At 51.9% G+C, this 12,974-nt stretch overlaps 1 protein-coding gene across 5 annotated transcripts in view; it reads left to right on the top strand.

Annotated features, from left to right (window-relative positions):
* CHFR (checkpoint with forkhead and ring finger domains) overlaps window positions 1-10,592 on the top strand; it is a 28,631-nt gene extending 18,039 nt beyond the window's left edge. For 2 of the 5 annotated variants that reach the window (XM_040620073.1, XM_040620075.1), the window contains 8 exons: window positions 438-580; window positions 1,763-1,879; window positions 2,596-2,679; window positions 3,182-3,252; window positions 4,230-4,317; window positions 7,371-7,478; window positions 7,938-8,010; window positions 9,379-9,726. In XM_040620073.1, coding sequence (XP_040476007.1) covers window positions 438-580; window positions 1,763-1,879; window positions 2,596-2,679; window positions 3,182-3,252; window positions 4,230-4,317; window positions 7,371-7,478; window positions 7,938-8,010; window positions 9,379-9,421 — 727 coding nt within the window. In that variant the 3' untranslated portion in view covers window positions 9,422-9,726. Of the gene's footprint in view, window positions 1-437; window positions 581-1,762; window positions 1,880-2,595; window positions 2,680-3,181; window positions 3,253-4,229; window positions 4,318-7,370; window positions 7,479-7,937; window positions 8,011-9,378 lie in introns of those variants that run through there. The other 3 variants (XM_040620074.1, XM_040620076.1, XM_040620077.1) reach the window with 3 other exon arrangements.
* Window positions 10,593-12,974: the final 2,382 nt, after the last annotated feature.

Below are 12,974 nucleotides of genomic sequence, written 5' to 3'. Positions count from 1 at the left end.
GTTAGTAGTTCACAGCTCTCCCAGCAGCGGGCCTGTGAGAGCGCGTCCTGCCCCATGTGGGGACTGAGCGGCCGCGCTCTTGGGGATGCTGTGCTGAAGTACGGGGTGGGCAGGATGTGTCTCCGTACGCTAGCACCCGCCGAGGGGGATGAGGGTGGCGAGGAGCAGAGCCCTCCATCTACTCCTCCAGGGTGAGCACGGACTGGGTGCCCAGCGGGGACAGGCCATCTTTCCCCTTCACACACTGGGTGACGGCAGCTGGTGCAGAGCTGAGGTGTGAAGTGGGGGACAGTGAGCAGAGAAGACGCCTTCAGGCTTGGGATCTGGATCTGGTCTTGTCATCAGGGCTAGGGGCATGGCTGCCTCCACCCACATGCTTGAGAGCAGGGGTTGCCCTGCTGCTCCGCACTCCAGGTGTTCGTGTGCTTTCCTTGCAGCCAGCCGTACATCGTATGCAGACAGTGCCCCGAGTACCGGAGGCAGGCGGGGCAGTCCCTCCCCTGCCCAGGGCCTGGCAGCGAGCCCGGGGCAGCACCGACTCCTGGAGATGCACCGTCGACATCTACCAGTGTCACGGCAGGTGAGACGCCACCTTCCGTGCTGTCATCCTGCCATAGCCACACAGGACACAGCTGTCATTCTTGCGGCCTCCTCTCCCGTTCCTACCCAACTCCTGTCACTGCCTCCATGGTCCTGCCACCGCTTTTAACCTGTTGCTTCTTCTAGTCTGTTTTGGGCTAAGAAACCAGAGAGTTAACTTGTTCTCTTGTGGATCTCTGCTCTTGGACAGTCCGGGGGATTCAGTCCTGAGCCTGACATTTGGGATGCCCAGCCTGTCGCTTCGGGCGGTTGGTACCCCCAGGGTTGCTTGCTAAAGCAGAAGTGACCAACCCACGTGGGCCCCTCCAGTGAGAGACTGGCTTCTTTTCAGCAGTGGGTCATGGTGTCATCAGAGCCACCCTGAGCTCTGCCTGCTGCTTGTTTGCAGTGGCCAGATGCCATCAAGAAAGGAAAGAGGACAGGTGGAATCTTACATTTTTGGCCCTGGCCATTCTGTAGTTCATGGCCCCACAGGGTCCGGTTTCTTAGAGCCTGTCATGAGGCCACTGATCCAAAATTGTGACCCAGAGCCGTGTTCATAGCCATCTGCCATGATGCCATGCTGCGGCTCTCTCCGTGGGTTCCCGTAGGCCCCGTGGACAGGGATGGGCAGTGCGGTGCCTGGTCACCTCCTGACTGCCGTTCCTCAGGTGGGTTCCGTCGTTTTCAGACTGCATATGGAAGTCCGCAGTGGGACGGGGTCTGTAGCAAGTTTGTGCGCACAGACGGAGCCTCCTGTGCGGCCATGGAGTGTCCAGGGGCTGGGCTCAGCACCTGTGTGGGGTCCGCCAGTCATGCCCACCAGGCCTGTCACTTGTTTGGAAGACACAGAGCTTAATGTAGAACTTGCTTTATTGTTTTATGGCGTGTGCTTTATGGCCTAAGGAAATGGTGGAAAACCTTCAAGTGATCTTTGAAATCTTACTACAATTGCTGAACCAAAAAGTCACTTTGCTTATTTTTCATTCTATTTTAAAATGCTCCTTTTAAGTGGTAGGCTGTCATTTGGTCATTTAAGAAAACAGGTCTGAGTTCTCCCTCGGTTTTCTTGTGGATCGGTCTCCTTGTGTGCTTTCCAGCCGCTCCCCTAGATGTGGGTCTGACCTGTTCTCTGTGCCTGTGTGCCGGTATGTGCCGCCTGAATATCCTGTCCCTTCTGCAGCCCAGGATTACGTGTGTGCCCTGCAAGGAAGCCATGCCATATGCACCTGCTGCTTCCAGCCCATGCCTGACCGGAGGGCAGAACGTGAGCAGGACCCCCGCATCGCCCCCCAGCAGTGTGAGTAAGGGTGTGCGTGTACGCTGCCTGCCTGAGCAACCTCCCCACCATGGAGCCTGTCCTGTGGATCCTTCTAGGCTCAGGTTTCAGAACGGTGTTGACTGCTGTGCATGGTGGGAAGTAAAGACATGGCTGTGTTTTCTCATCTGCAGTGTCGGTTGTCTCCATGCAATCATATTGAATAACCGTCTCTTTCCATCCACTGATAACCTACTCCTGTCATACACCAACTTTCCATGTACGGGTGGTTCTCTTCCTGAAGTTTGCATCTGGTATTTGTCCCCACATTGGGACCATAATATTTCTATAATGTGTCACTTTGTTTTTTAAGATTTTTATTTATGTATTTTAAAGAGAGTGCACGCACATGGCAGAAGGGAGAGCAGGGCAGGGGAGGGGCAGAGGGAGAGAGAGAGAGAGAGAGAGAGAGAGAGAGATGTCAAGCAGACTCCCCGATGAGCAAGGAGCGCGACGTGGGGCTGGATATCACGACCGTGAGATCATGACCTGAGCCAAAATCAGGAGTCGGATGCCCAACTGACTGAGCCACCCAGATGCCCCTAAATGTGTCTCTTTTAAATGTAATAGATGAAATACAGTGCTTTAATTTGCAGTTTTGGGGTTGCTGTTAAAATTGAGTTTGTCATTTATTTAACGGTTATTTGAATTTCTTCTTCGCTGAAATGGCCTGACTAGCGGTTGTGCTGTGTCCGCAGGTGCCGTGTGCCTGCAGCCTTTCTGCCACCTGTACTGGGGCTGTGCCCGGGCCGGCTGCCTTGGCTGCCTGGCCCCGTTCTGTGGTAATGCCGGCTTTCTGCTGAGTTGCTTCAGCCTTTGCGTATTCTCTCGGTGCATTTGAGGGCGGTGACTGGGTAGCGTGGCCCGAGTTGGGGGAGGCCATCGTTAGTGACCCTACTTTTTCCTGACATAACGCTGTGTTTGACATTCAGAAGTGTCACTCTGTGCTAGCTCAAAATCAAGCAATAGCAGAACAACCGCAGGGTACTGCGTTCATTTGGGAGGGTTTACTCACGCGCAAGGAAAACGCCCAGTCAGGCCGCGGAGTTGAGTCCTCACAGCGCTAGACCAGGTGCTGAGGAGACTGAGCGAGCCATCCATTTCAGGAAGGAGTGGAATGGAAGTCATTTTGCCTGTTCTCTTTTTAAAACCGTATTTTATCATGGAACTTTTTATTCTTTCCAGACTCTGTAAGAAAGGAAATTTGGTTATCTTAGTGTCAATGAGTGATGCTTTCATAGAACATCTGTAAGACGGGTGACTTTGCTTCCCTCCATTTGGCAGAGCTAGACCTGGGCGACAGGTGTCTGGACGGGGTTCTGAGCAACAACCACTACGAGTCGGATGTCCTCAAGGTAACGGACTCCCCGGACAGGCGTGGGTGAAGTATTCAGCTCTCCTGGTGGCTCTTACTGGTGCTGCCACGGAGTGCGCCGCATGGGTGTTTTTCTGTGTTTCCCCATCTTCCGAAAAGGAGGTATTTCCTTCATGCCCGTCGTGCCATGAATGCACAGGAATTGGCTCCAGTGCCTACTTGCCCCGTGCAGAGAGTTTCTGGGTCTGGGTGGGGAGTGGGCTGGCCCTTCAGTGGAATCAGGGCCTCTCTCTGGCTTCCTCCTTTCTGACATTTTCCTTCCTATGTTTTAGGAAGCTGGCCTGGCTCTTAGAATCTCAGTGTTTAAAGTGCACATCAGTCCCTTGCCAAGAGTGTGCCTTTATCCCATTCATGTGCAGTGCTGCACACACAGGACCTGTGGGTCTTCCCACCTGCATGGCCAGCCCCTCAGCACCACCGCACTCTGCTTAGATGGCCACGCGGTGCTTTTCTGTAGGTTCGCACAGAAGGAGCCAGGCAGCTCTGTGTGTCTGAAGGGCAGAGCGTAGACCCAAACCCTCTGCATTCCTTACGTGGCCAGGGGCCTCTTGCTGCTCTAGGGCTGCTCCAGGCAAGGCTGGGTGTCCCACCGCTCCTGAGCCTTGGCAGAGTTTTAGCGGGAATGTGCTAACTCACACGTTCAGAGTTCTGAAGCGAGCCCTCTTTCGAGGCTCTGACAAAGCATCTCAGACAAGAACCCTTGTGAACTAGATGGTGAGCGTGTTACCGTGTCCGGCTTGGGGCATCCCGGTCTTGGGCTCTCCCGGTGTCTTGTGATCTTGGAAGCAGACCCCCCCCAACTGCACACAGGGCTCCCCCTCAGCTGCCATGTTTAGCTTGCCTGTACTGTGGCTTTACCCACCTTCAAGGGCCTTTTATGAAACGTTTGCCTTCTTGTCATTTTAGTGTTTCTTCTTCCAAGCTAGTAGCTAAGATTTCCCTTCTTCCCCATCACAGAATTACCTGGCAACCAGGGGTTTGACGTGGAAAAACATGTTGACTGAAAGTCTGGTGGCTCTGCAGAGGGGAGCGTTTTTACTGTCTGGTAAGCATCGTTGCACTTGCTGTCCTCTCTCCAGAGGTGGTGCCTTTGCCTCCTGTGAGGCAGTAAAACCTGCCAGGCCGAACCCTGGCAGCTCCTGCCCAGCTACTTCCCACCTGCACAGCCTTGCCCTCTGCCCAGCCTGAAGAGGCAGACAGAAAGGCGCTGATACTTTTGGTTTTCTTTATTTAAGGTTACGTGTGAGCCCACGTGACATAGTCCAGGATTTTGCTGCCACGGGGGAAGGAGGGGCACAGCTCAAGAGACTGGGGCTCCACCTTTTGTCAGCATGGAGATCCTGGGGCTGGTTGTTCCCAAACCTCAGGGTCCTCATTGGCCTCTCACTTGGTGTGTTGGTGACTTGGTGTAGGCCTGCCCTGTCTCCCAGGGACACCCAATACGTTGTGAAATGGGATTTTTGTCACTGAGGGAGGGGGCTGCAGGAAAATCAGCAAATGCCTTTTTTGTTGTTGTTAAGATTTTACTTATTTATTAGAAAGAGAGGGCGTATGTGTGCAGGGAGGAGTAAAGAGGGAGGGAGAAGAAGGAAGGGAAAGAATCTCAAGCAGACTCCCCACTGAGCACGGAGCCCAACACGGGGCTTGATCTCACAGCCCTGAGATCATGACTTGAGACCTGTATGGAAACCAGGAGTCAGACGCTCAACTGACTGAGCCACCCAGGCGCCCCAAATGACTTTTTTTTTCTAAGACATACATTATCATGAAAGACTTCAGAAGTTGTTGGGGATCCTTCTGAGCAATTTCTGTCTTATGGACACATTCTCACGAGTGTCTCGGGTGTTCTGTGCAGCAGCCCTGGGTTTGCCCAGACCCGTCGTCTGAGCCTGAACTCTGTTAGCTTCCTAAGGACTACTGTAGGGTGACACGGCTTGCAAAGACCTGTGGGTGACAGAGGGAGGCACGAAGGGTACAGGAAGCTCGCTGGGAATCCCAGCGCCCGAGCACGCAGCGGCGATGCCTGCTCGCCTGCCCACACGTGCACACCGTCCTCGTAAACCAAGCCCTGCCGCACGCGTTCCTCTGAGCCTGTTTGCTTAGCAGTATGCCTTGATCTTTATTCTGTGGTGTTCGGATACTGTCGTGTGTTTCACCGATTCGTGAGTAGAGGATATTAAGGGATCTTCTCCTTTTCACTCCCTGAAGCAGGACTGCAGCTCCTGAGTGAGCATGCAGTATGGTAGGCTTGAGAAAGTGTTCCATTAGAGTAAATAAGTAGGGTCGTTGGACCGCGCTGTGCACAGCTGGGGCTTTGCCGTAGTGACTGTCCTGCCCCAGGATGCGCCTCGGGTGTGAAGGCAGCACCTTCTTGAGCCGGCTGCCCTGCATCTGCCTCTCGGGTCTTGTAAATACAGAACAGGCAGACTGGGTGAGCCCTCGTTTTGTCTGCCTGTGTTGGAACGTTAACAGGATTGAAGATCTTTTTGTTTCACGGTTCCCTGGCCTGTCTGTGACCTTGGCCCATATTGGGCTGTCTGGATTTGGGGGTCTGGGTAGGTAGATGCCTTTGTTATTTAAAGGTGCAACAGGTTGTCATTTATGTTGCAAATGTGATTTCCCCTAATTGGTTAGTATTTTACCTTTGGTGTGTGTGTTTCCATTGTGCTATTTAAGGTGTGGGCAGATTTACAAGTCCTTCCTGTGTGCTGTGTGGTTTTTGTGACATGCATAGAAATAACTCAAGAGAAAAATAATACTTCTCTAAGTACTTTAAAAAATTTTTAAGATAAAAAGCTTCTGCACAGCCAAGGAAACAGTCAAAAAAGCTAAGAGGCAGCCCACGGAATGGGAGAAGATATTTGCAAATGACACTACAGACAAAGGACTGGTATCCAAGATCTACAAAGAACTTCTCAAACTCAATACACGAGAAACAAGTAAACAAATCCTAAAATGGGCAGAAGATATGAACAGACACTTCTCCAATGAAGACATACAAATGGCTAACAGACACATGAAAAAATGTTCAAAATCATTAGCCATCAGGGAAATTCAAATCAAAACCACATAGAGACACCACCTTACGCCAGTTAGAACGGCAAAAATTGACAAGGCAGGAAACAACAATTGCTGGAGAGGATGTGGAGAAAGGGGATCCCTCCTACATCGTTGGTGGGAATGCAAGTTGGTACAGCCACTCTGGAAAACAGTGTGGAGGTCCCTTAAAAAGTTAAAAATTGAGCTACCCTATGATCCAGCAATCGCACTACTGGGTATTTACCCCAAAGATACAGACATAGTGAAGAGAAGGGCCATATGCACCCCAATGTTCATAGCAGCATTGTCCACAATAGCTAAATCGTGGAAGGAGCCGAGATGCCCTTCAACAGATGACTGGGTTAAGAAGATGTGGTCCATATATACAATGGAATATTACTCAGCCATCAGAAAGAACGATTTCTCAACACTTGCTGCAACATGGACGGCACTGGAGGAGATAATGCTAAGTGAAATAAGTCAGGCAGAGAAAGACAATTATCATATGGTTTCACTCATTTATGGAACATAAGAACTAGGAAGATCAGTAGGAGAAGTAAGGAAGAAGAAGGGGGTAATTATAAGGGGGAATGAACCATGAGAGACTATGGACTCTGAGAAACAAACTGAGGGCTTCAGAGGCGAGGGGGGCGGGGGAATGGGATAGGCTGGTGATGGGTAGTAAGGAGGGCACGTATTGCATGGTGCACTGGGTGTTACATGCAAATAATGAATCGTGGAACTTCAGATCAAAAACTAGGGGTGTACTGTATGGTGACTAACATAATATAATAAAAAAATATTATTAAAAAAAAGATTGTAGGAAAGAAAAAAAAATTTAAGATACTTGAATTTTTTTTATCCAAGTGGAATTATTTTGCTGTGAGGAAATAAGTTGGTTTCGTTCTCGTTTTCTGAATGTCTGGCCCATTGTCTCTGCCCCCTGTGTGGATCAGTGCCCAGGTTTCCCGCTACTTTGCAAGGCCACAGCTGTTCTGTTCTGGAAACATGATGCTGTGTGCTGACTGGCATGGCCACATGAGGCTGTGTTCCTTCCAGATTACAGAATCACCGGGAACACCGTGCTGTGTTACTGCTGTGGCCTGCGGAGCTTCCGAGAGCTGACCTACCAGTATCGGCAGAACATTCCTGCTTCTGAGTTGCCAGGTAAGGAAGCCCCCTCGCCCCCAAGTCTGCTTAGATTGACTTCTGCATTCCTTCACACAGTAGATGTGCTGGGCCTTTGCTCCACGTTCTTAGCGGACGTCCGCCTCAGCAGGGACAAAACCAGGCGGACAGGCTGCATGGAGACCGTGCTTATTTCCGGGCCTTCCTCACCCCGGGGTCAGCTCAGGCTCTGGCCCCATCTGCCAGGACGTGGGCTTCCAAAACGAGAGTCACAAAAACAACCTGTAGACAACTGTAGTAGTAGTCTTGCTTCCTGAATTGGGTTTTCAGTTAAACTTTTTTCCTTTCCTGAAATCTTGGGACAGGCCAAGGACACTAGTTACAAAGTGTGACAGAATGCTGTGCCTGTCAGCCGCAGTTTGTCTCCTTGGGTCTTGACTCGAGTTTATGGAGCTGACTTGTGGGTGTGATGTGCGTTACATCTTTTTTCTCTTCTAGTGGCTGTAACGTCCCGTCCTGATTGCTACTGGGGCCGCAACTGTCGCACTCAGGTGAAGGCCCACCACGCAATGTGAGTGATGCGCTCTGCTAGGCCGGGGCGCGAGTGCCGGCACAGGTCCTCGGGGCTGGGAAAGGGGCACCAAAACGGGCCTCCTGCAGAAAGGCACACCCCCGTTTTCCTAACAGGAAGGTGATTTTTTTTTCTTTGAAGTGTTTTGGCCAAGTTGGTACCTCAGCTTTTAGGGATGTTTATGAACTAGTTAATTATCGACTTGCGAATATACTAATTTCGTCGTCTTGTTTAAAGTCACATGGCATACAAACGAGTGCTACCGTGTCTGTGTTCTGCAGAACAGCTGTNNNNTTCCTGCTGATGCACGGAGGGTTAGCGCGTTGTGAGTCAGTGCCATGGTCACTGAGAACTTGGGTGCCCCCAGCCTGGGCCGCTGCCCTGGGTCTGTCTTTGGTGCCGTGAGCACGTGTCTGTCGTGGCTCTAACTCAGGGACTTGCACCAGGCATTTCCTGCTCACAGTGACACCTGCAAGGCCACGTGGGGTCATCTGTAGGTGTGGGTGAGGTGATGATGTTCAGTCTCACGGACTGATGCTGTTTGAGGCTGCTGTGATCCCCAGTTATTCATGGGATCAAATCAAAGTCACTGAGAGTGTGCCCTTAGTTCAGGTGACAAGGACCGACGTACAGGCCCCCTCGAAGACCAGTTCTGTGGAATAAAACCTTGTTTTGTATTTGAGCATAGACAGTGTATAGAAGACCGTTTCGTTATTGGGAAAGAAATTTTACTAGTAACTCACTGATCTTTCTTTTTTTTTTCTTTTTTTTTTTTTTTTAAAGATTTTATTTATTTATTTGACAGAGATAGAGACAGCCAGCGAGAGAGGGAACACAAGCAGGGGGAGTGGGAGAGGAAGAAGCAGGCTCATAGCGGAGGAGCCTGATGTGGGGCTCAATCCCATAATGCCGGGATCACGCCCTGAGCCGAAGGCAGACGCTCAACCGCTGTGCCACCCAGGCGCCCCACTCACTGATCTTTCTTAATAGAAACTCGGGAAAGGACAGCAAAGGCATACCTGTCTTCCTCTGGGGATGCCCTGCTCTTCACAAAGGGAGGTGATGGTGCCATCGCCCAGCAGGCGGGTCTTTCGGTCCTGCGGGGTGGCCCATGGTGCCGCGGGGACACTGAAGAGGCTTCGAGTCTTTAAATCTCTTCTCCAAGAAAATTACCTAAAATGTCTGACTTTTAAAATTTAAAAGGGAAAAAGAAGGCTGCCATGGGGGTTAATTTCTTGGATGGTACTGAAAATATGCTGCCGTGAGCTGCCCCATCCACAGTCAGCTTCTCGACACGTTCTTCCAGGGTGTGACTTCAGGATCCTCTTGTGTGAATACTTGTGTAATTTCACTCTTTTCTCCCTGCAGGAAATTCAATCATATCTGTGAACAGACAAGGTTCAAGAACTAAGCATCTAGGAGGCACCAAGGTGGCTCGGGGGTATCGGAGGTCAATGACAACGTTTCAGAAAATACCGGATACAGACATTTTAAGGGCATTTTACAGTCCCCCAGGGGATGCTGGGGGTCTCTACGTCTGGCACTGTAATGTGACTTCTGGAGTGAGACCTTCTTAGCAAGACCCCCCTGCCCCAGTGGCCTGGGAGGCCTGGGGCGGCACGACCCACCCCTCCTCTGTGCTCAGGGCCGCCAAGAGCCCTTCAGCCAGAAGAACTGCGGTCAGCCGTCCCCTCCCATTGAGACGATGACGTTCAGGTTTGCTCTTTGTACCTTTCTCAGAACTATGGTTAGAACAGACCTCTCTCCCAACGAAGCTTTCGTGGGAGAAAAAGGAAAGTCTGTTGTTGAAGGGAAAGGGAGCAAAAGTTTACAGCCTGCAGGGCACACCCGAGCACCTGCTGCGGGGCCAGCCACGGCGTCTTAGACATTTTCGTAATAGGTTTGGTGCTTATCTTCTAGAGAGATTTATCACACACGGTAGCACAAGTAATATAATTTATAATTTACAAATTGACTAAAATTGGGATAGTAGGGTATTTGAGAGAATAAACATATGTTTCTGTTTATTAGAAAAAGAAAAAATCAGATGTCCAGAACTGCTAACCCTAGATACCCAGCGTCAAGTGCGTGGCCCCGTCCTAAGAGGGCAGAAGTTGGGGTGCTGCCGCCCTGAGCCTGCCACGGAGCAGAGCGTTGGTGCCTGCTTCTAGCTCTGGCAGCACAGCTGCAGGCCCCGCTGAGCTGCCCCACGACCTTCATTTCTTCCTGCGGGCCGGGTTGGCCCTGGTGGTGCCCCCGCCCACTGCAGCAGCCCCTTCCCCAGAAGTGCGAGAAGCCTTTGCTTCCACTAGTCCTGTCCTGCATTGGGTTTGCCATGTCATCTGGAATAATACTTGAAATTTTGTTCTTTGTTAAAAAAAAAAAAAAAAGTTTTTTATCTTTTGTTAAAATCATCTGTTATTTTTGTTTGCAAAATTGTAACTTTTTGCTTCTTCTCAGGAATAGGATTTTCAACTGTTGTCTTGCTCTTGATACAGACTCTGAGAAGCAGCACTCTGTCTGTGGCAGAGGCCTCCTCCCTGCGATCTAATAAACAAGCCGTGTCTGTTTCTCTCCCTGCACGTTGGTTTGTGTGTGAGCTGCGACGTGCTCCTCTGTCACGGGGGACAGGCTGCGGGCATCGCTAGTGACCGACCTCACCGCTCCTGAGAGTCTGTGGTAGCCCCACTCTCATATGAGCCACACGTGACAGGGGGTTGGCGCCCGGGTCTGAGTACTCGGTGTAAAGGGAAGAGGCACAGAATCTCCTGGATCCACCAGCCCCCACTGACAGCCTTTTGGTCGCATGTTGAAGCTGTGGCTTTGTGTCTAAGCCCTGGGCTCACCCTGGACATCTCAGGGCCTTGCCTCATCACTCCCTCCCCTCCTAAAAAAGTAACAACAAAGATGTGGCTCTTGAGGGGTATGCCAGCTTTTTAAGCCTAGGTTAAAACAGAACGTGTGACTTGCCTTGGGCTGCACTGGATCCTTCCATGAAGGAAGGACCCGCTTCGGATTGGAGTGCGGGGTCCGCGGTGCAGGGCCGACTCTGCTGGGGCTTGGGCTCCCTGTTTCTAATGAGGGCTTGTCTGCTCTCACTCCTGGGAGGAGCTTGGGGCCAGGGCAGTTACTCTCTGGGCTATTTCACACACCTGGGTGGGTTTGCGACTTCCTGTTCGTCAACACCCTCCCACCCCACCTAGCAGCCGGCCCACAGTTGGGCTGGAGCCCTGCTCTGTGTGTGTGTGCATGTGCGTGTGTATGTGTATGTGTGGTGTCGTGGTGGCACAGGCTGCCTGGGCATGAGTGGCCAGCTCAAGACTCCCGTGTGCTTGTCTGCAGATACTTGGGCCGGGTCCTGGAGCAGGCCCAGGTGAGTCTCTGCTGCCAGCTTCCTGTCCTCTCCTCCCACAGCTTCACTCAGCCCATCCCCAGACCCATGTCCCTCAGAAGAGGGGCCAGGCCTGCCCCCCATCTGCGTTGCACCTTCCTGGCCTGTGGCTACTGTGGGGGGTCCTTATTGGGCACGGCCAGAATCCCGCAACTACCCTTCGATCCTGCAGAGCTGACAGGGTCAGAGTCACAGGCCCAGATGTGAGAGCAGCAGAGTGGTGTCGGAGTGCATTCTGAAAGTGAATGCAGCAGAGTGAAGCCATGTGCATCCCTTCCTGCTCTCAGCCCCGTCCCAGCTATTCGGAGGAGCCTGAGGGAGACCCAGTTCTGAGGATTGGCCAGCCCCACCATGAGCCCTGTCACCTGCAGAAGAGCTGCCTTGCCAGCTCCCAGGAGACCGCTGTTCTGGTCTCAGGAATGTCATGACCCAGTACCTTAAAGACAACCATTTAAAAATCATGAAAATTTGGAATTCGTAAGTCACGTTAAAAACAAAGGTAAGAAGCGCTCAGGACTCCTCTCTTCCTAATGACCATACTCCATCGGACCATCACGTCGTTCTCGGTGTCTGCTCGATACGTCTGCATGATGTAGGTTCTCGGTGACGGCGCCCATCCCTGCCCTCCCACCCGTTTGTGACCTCAAGTTGGTAGCTTGGAATTCGCCCCGCTGGGAGGATTGACACCATGGAAATTGGTAAATGCTATGAATCAGGATTATTTTGTTTTCGTTTATTCTGGAGAGAAGTTTGTTACAACGCGTACCAGCACACCACCCAACCGATGTCACTAGGAACTAGTACAGTTTGAAGCCACCATGTTTTGGGGAGGCTTGCTACACAGCAAAAGGGTCACAATACCGCGGCCCGTGCAGTCTCGCACTAGGCGGCCCTGCCCTCCCCAGGAAATCCCTTCTGCTCCCCCCACCTGCAGGCCCTCCTGTACCTGGGTCCTCGCGGAGCAGCGCTGCCGCGGTGGAGCACCGGCTCGTCCTATCTTCCCGCCACTCAGGGCTCCGTCCAGATCCCCTCCTCAGAGGGTCTCCCTGGACTCCCCTCGTGCTGCCCAGCAACCAGCCACGCTGGTGTGCTCGTTTGGTTTTCTTCCTGGTGCCTGGCATTATGGAAAGTAAACATTTGCTTACTGTTTGTCTCCCCGTCAAAAACCCAGAGCAGGGATCTTCCTGCCTCATTCACTGTTGTATACTCGGCCCAAACATCTGCGCTTGGCAAGAATCTAAGGATCACTGGCGGACTGGTCGGCTGGTGGCTGAGTGCACAGACGAACGCAAAGATCTAGCTTGGTCATCGCTTCCCCGACGCACAGGGGACAGCTCCTTCCTGCCTCTCTCTTACACCTCATGCGCGCTCTCATTTTTTTTTTAAGATTTTATTTATTTGAGAGCGAGTGAGCATGAGTGGGGGGAGGGCAGAGGGAGAAGCAGACTCCCTACTGAGCAGGGAGCCTGATGTGGGACTCGATCCCAGGACCTGAGCCTAAGGCAGACGCTTCACCGACTGAGCCACTGAGGCGCCCTCATTTTTTTTTTTTTATATGTTTGTCTCCTGAAGA

Source organism: Ursus maritimus, unplaced genomic scaffold, assembly GCF_017311325.1.
Source record: "Ursus maritimus isolate PB19 unplaced genomic scaffold, ASM1731132v1 scaffold_33, whole genome shotgun sequence".
In the NCBI taxonomy this organism is placed as follows: Eukaryota; Metazoa; Chordata; class Mammalia; order Carnivora; family Ursidae; genus Ursus; species Ursus maritimus.
The sequence above is the reverse complement of the archived record's forward strand: the minus strand, read 5'-3'. Positions and strand labels throughout refer to the sequence as shown.